The sequence below is a fragment of the Musca vetustissima genome, unplaced genomic scaffold (assembly GCF_032173495.1).
Source record: "Musca vetustissima isolate MV318-11 ecotype Yass unplaced genomic scaffold, APGP_CSIRO_Mvet_v1 utg1129, whole genome shotgun sequence".
Taxonomy (NCBI): Eukaryota; Metazoa; Arthropoda; class Insecta; order Diptera; family Muscidae; genus Musca; species Musca vetustissima.
In genome coordinates, this window is record NW_026888644.1 from 534,188 (window position 1) to 539,552 (window position 5,365).

Below are 5,365 nucleotides of genomic sequence, written 5' to 3' on the forward strand. Positions count from 1 at the left end.
CTCTCTCTCTCTGGGCAGATAATGTATACAACACACATGTGTAGGTGTGTATGTGTATGTGTGTTTTGTGTGTGGGATCTTGCCTTATTTAAAACAATGCCAAACATCTACGATTTACAAAAGTTGAGATGAAAATGGATTGGTAAATTGAACCCTCCAAGCAATCCCAGATAGATCGCTGCTCTTCAGTCTTTCTTCAGCATTTGCCGCATTCACAACGTGAAGTCCGAAAGATTATTTTCGAGTGTGTGTGTGTGTTGTCTTTTAAATACAAGCCAATAGTTGGCTTAAACCGTGATTGATATATAAATTGTTATTGTTTTATTTATCGTGCGTCTTTTAAAACAGCATTGATTGTTCGTCAAGAATACACGTAATAATGTTATTGAAAATACCAAAAACAACAACGGCCATATTTTTGGTTATTTGCTGTGTGATTCAGTTCGAAATCGCAGGTAATATTTTTTTTGTTTATTGGTTGGGATGTTGTGTTTAAATTTGCACTTGAGAAATTTTTGAAGGTGGATTTATGTAGGTAGGTAAGGTTATTTCTGGGTACCTGAAGGTAGTAGCTATGAACAGCTGGCAGCTTAATGGCATTTCTAGAGAATGTTTATGTATAATTTTTTACTGGGATAAATGGACACGATTTTGAAACAGCGTTGCCAGTTTGGATTTAGTAAAAATCAGAAAGTAAATAATCGTCATCAAAAATATAGTAAAAGTAAAAAATTATGGATTTGAAAAGTTGACCCTAGAAAAATATTTATAAAAAATCCACGCCCAAGGTAGACCAAAGAAGTATTAATAAAAAAAGCCCTTATATAATAAAAATACATAGGGAAATCCAAGGAAAAATATAAAAAAAAAAATCTACCTCATCTCTATAGCTTTAGGAGATTCCACTGTAATCGCTATGTCGCAAATGACCTGCAAGTCACTCTTATCGGTAGACAATTTCAATTGAATTTAAAATTCAAAACGAAATTATTTTAAAGAAAAAAATGGTTTCAATGGAAACAAAAATAAAAAATACGGATGACCCAATTTAATTTTTCAATGGAAGAAAAGCATTTTTCGAAATTATAGGGTTTAAGTTTTTTATTTAATATTCCCTTGGGGGTTATTTTTTATAATTTAATATATATTTTTTCTTGGCCTCCAGATATCAGTTTTTCTTATTTTCAACTGAAAAATAAGTGTCCTTTGGAGCCTTTTTATTAATTGGATAGAAATAGGGACCTGTAACTTTTTTAAAAAAGATCTGATTCTTATTTTCTTCTTTCCGTTACCCTTCCAGCATCCTATAAAACTGAAGTGGCCATAACTCCCGCACCTCCTGAGGAAACAACAACAGCCAAAAGTGGTGGATTTTTTGGTTGGTTCAAGCGTGGTACCACAACCACTACCACTACACCCTTACCCGTTCTAGAAGCCACCACCGCCAAAACACCACAAACTGTGCCCGGCCCCAATAATGCCATTTCTGGCCAAACATCCGGTCCGGCTAATCGGCCACCACCATTGAATCTTAATTTAAAACCAGCACCCATGGTACCATTGGGTCCACGACCAGATACACCCTCCACATCACCATGGGGTGATAATCCTCAGCAGCCACCACAATTTCCACAGGTGAATCCACAAAATCCTCAGGTTAAACCACAATTGCCGGGACAACCTAATGCCGGTTTTGGTGGTGGTGGCACCTATGTCCCAGGTGGTGCCCATATGCCGGGTAGTCCAATTTTACCAGCAGGCACTCCCAGCTCTACCACCGTTAAACCCACCCAGCCTCAAAGTTCCTACAATGTGGCCAATAATGTACCCAAACCCAGTGGACCCACACAAAGTGGTAGTGGTGGTGCGTTCAATTTCCCCGCCGCACCCACAGCACAAACGAATCAACACAATCTACCCAAACCAATTGGAGGTCATTCACCTTCGGTACCCGCTTCCCAGTCTACAACATCACAAAATAACAACTTACCCAGACCCAATGTGGCAGGACAACCAAATGTTTTGCCCGGTTTTGGACCTTATCAGCCACCTCAGAAGTCACAACCCTCTGGATTTGATTTAAGCTATGGTGGTGGTGGTATTAGTAGACCTGTACAGCCAAGTGTACGCCCTGGTTTTGGCCCTGGACCTGGTGTGGCTAGCACTCAGACCACAACAACAACCTCCACTACAACGACCACCACAGCCAAACCCAATCAAATGGCATTTGATTTACGTGGAGGCATGGCGGATCCCAAGAAACCCTCCACACCAACCAAGGAGGATTTCCCAGCCCTGCCTGGACCCAGACGCCCATCAAGTGGCAGTGTTAAAGAAGATTTCCCTGCATTGCCAGTGCCCAAGTCACCAACACCCACGCCAGGTTCGCCACATAGCCCCTCATCACCATCGGCCTGGAATAAACCTCTGCCCACACCAGCTGGCGCCGCATTCTCCACAACCACCACCGTTAAGACTCCCACACCCAAGTCTCCGGCAGCTCCTGGTAGTCCAGGTGGTAATGGTGTATCGTTTGTGCCCCACTCTGGTGGTCGCGGCACCACCACTGTCCGCCCCGGCTTCCAATCCAGTACCGACAACAATCCCGTGGCCAGTGATGCGGAGATACAAACCCTTACCGAGACTTTGTACACCAAGGAGACGAATAGCCAGCTAAGTTTGGTGACTGTTAATCCTCAGGGTAAAACTCGATCCATTGATAGTACCGATGAAGCACCTCAGCCGTAAGTCTATAAGGAAATTAATTTTTAGGGGAGATTTTAATTTTTTGTTCGGTATTTTTTTAGGTTGTTGGATATCAATCCCAAAGTTTTTGAAAACCCCACTGTGGCCAAGATGCGTTTGCTCTTCAATAACTATGAAGAGGACACCATGACCAATGAACATGTCACTCCCAATGAACGCAAGGAGGAAAATGACTTTCTGGATGCCGTGATGGCCAGCAGTGTTATGCGCCAGGCTATGCTGTTCCTGCAGAATAAGGGTAAAGAGAGGCTTCATATTTTTATTTCTAAATTTAAAAATTAAAAATATTTTTTTCCTTAAGGCATTGTGGGCCCTGACCCCAAAACCCATCGCGACATGGTCAAGGAGTTGTGGTTTACCCAATACTCACGAGGCAATGGCCGCATTGGCAGCTCTGGCTTTGAACATGTCTTTGTTAATGAGGTCAAGAACGGCACCATTATTGGCCTACACAATTGGGTGTACTTTGCCGATGAGGAGAAGGCCGGACGTTTGGACTATAAGGGTTATCTAAATCAAATCGATTTGGGAAATGTAAGTTGGGAGTTTGAATTTCTCGTATAAATCTCTCTAAATATTTTTTATTTCTTTCACAGAAAGCCAAGGTCTTGAAGGTCCGTTTCACCCACAAGGGTCTGAATAAACCGGTTAACACCTTGTTTGTGGGCACCTCGCCCGAATTGGAATTGGCCCTGTATACGGTCTGCTTTAAATTGCGTCCTGACAGAACCTGCCCTGTGTCCTTGGGTAACAGTAAATTTGGTATTGTTACCTATTCGTGGCGTTATCGTGGCAAGAGTTTAATTGGTAGTGCCTATCCTGAGATTTAAGAGAGAGAGAATTTTTTAGAAAAAATCGAAATATTTTTTGTAAATTTTATAAGAAAAAAAGAAAATAGAAATAAAAATTAAAAATTAATAACATTTAGAATTTATTGATAGAAAATAGAAGGGCTAGGAAAATATTCACCTTAAAATAAGAAAAAAGACTTTTTCACCACGTTGCCATCTAACGACTAGAGAGCAAACTATCGTTTTGTTCACAGGGTTCTTGAATTTGCTATTTAAATTGAAAATGGGTTTGAGATAAATTCACCACCACAATATGAGATATACAGTGGGTCTAATAATATTTAAACCAATATGAAATAAAATAAATGCAGGTTGCGTTCGAGAACCTGAGTAAATATTAAACAAAATTTACACCGAATTAAAGGGACTGAAAAAATGTTTTTAAAAGTATCTACGCCGAAGTTATGGACCTGAAAAACTTTTTTCTTAAAAAAAATCCACGCCTGAAAACCCCTTATTAAAAATTTGCGCCTATTTTGAGAGCCAAAAAGTATTTTTAAACAAATCTACTCTAATTTTAGGTCACCGAAAGAATATTCTAAGATATTCTACACAGAAAATGTGACTAAAACAGTGAGCGGAGTAGTATAGTCGGACGGAGCCGACCATACGATACCCTACACAACTACCACGAAACTCTAATTTTCTCCTGATTTTTTCCGAGCCTTGGCAATATTTCGGGATATTTGCACCCCCTTGCCCGATTAAGTCAATAGCACCTCTTCCTTACACTGACATATTTTACGGATATTACTAACATTAAGTACAACCCTTCTAAATACTTGTCCAGATTCTCTTCACCGTGAATTGTGTTGTGATGTCCGGCTTTTAATTGTGGCATATAATCCGACTCCAAAAAACACAACAAACTAAGTTTTCGGTCCAATTCATCCCAACATTTTTATCTGATCATCCCTGAAAATTATAGGAGTTGTCCTTGACCATAACTCGAACCCCATCGATATATTTACGTCATCTAATGTGGTAATGGATTACTAAATAATGCGTAAGCACCTGTAAATATTGTCCTGTAATTCCCACATCCGAGTACATACGACAATATAATTGATATCAATTTGAAGGTCAGCCACTCCTCTTGGACATACTGTCAACTTCTCAGGTCTATGTTCTTCGGGAGTAAATATATACAATATATATAAATATTTGTCATTTTTCACACAAAAGTTAGAGTCCATTTGACCCGCAAATAATGGCCAATCATTACTTAAAGGTGGATCTAGGACCAATATTTCGCCGCATTACAAACTCTTGGGGCTGCACAAAGCTGTAATACCCTAACAACATAGTTGTGAAGGGTATAAAAACTACACCGTTTTATGAACCCAGTAAAATATAGTTTTACGAAATCCATACCCAGATTAGGCCACAGAAAAATATATTTTAATGTCATCTAAGAAAACTACTCCTATTTTAGGTCCTAAAAAATTTTGTAACCTATCTTCGCCTTTAATAAGACTCAGAAAATGTTTTTAATGTAAGCCTGTTTTTAGATGCAGAAAATAAAATATATTTATAAATCTAGACCCTACTTCAGAAAGCAGACAAAAATATTCTTTAAAGTCGGGACTTATATTTGGACTCTGGAAAATAATTTTCCAAGCCTAAATTTTAAAATCTTCGTTCAGACTCGGAAAAATTATTTTAAAAATCTGAGCTTATTTAGACACTGAAAAAATATTCTTAAACATTCTATACTTGTTTTAGGAACCAGGAAAGTATGTAAAAAT

General features: G+C 39.0%; 1 protein-coding gene across 1 annotated transcript; it reads left to right on the forward strand.

Annotated features, from left to right (window-relative positions):
- The first annotated feature begins 379 nt into the window (after nucleotides 1-379).
- On the forward strand, nucleotides 380-3,598 carry LOC133336530 (endoribonuclease CG2145). Its single transcript, XM_061544813.1, has 6 exons — nucleotides 380-455; nucleotides 1,301-1,635; nucleotides 1,963-2,744; nucleotides 2,808-3,004; nucleotides 3,068-3,300; nucleotides 3,363-3,598. The coding sequence occupies exons 1-6, from the start codon at nucleotides 380-382 to the stop codon at nucleotides 3,594-3,596; spliced, it is 1,857 nt and encodes a 618-aa protein (XP_061400797.1). The 3' UTR covers nucleotides 3,597-3,598.
- Nucleotides 3,599-5,365: the final 1,767 nt, after the last annotated feature.

What these genes read in the sequence shown, in the direction of transcription:
- LOC133336530 (XM_061544813.1), top strand. Translation starts at nt 380, where the DNA reads ATGTTATTGAAAATACCAAAAACAACAACGGCCATATTTTTGGTTATT. An exon ending in GATTCAGTTCGAAATCGCAG is followed by an intron (nt 456 to 1,300) that starts GTAATATTTTTT and finishes TTACCCTTCCAG; the next exon opens with CATCCTATAAAACTGAAGTG. An exon ending in AGCCACCACAATTTCCACAG is followed by an intron (nt 1,636 to 1,962) that starts GTGAATCCACAA and finishes CCCGCTTCCCAG; the next exon opens with TCTACAACATCACAAAATAA.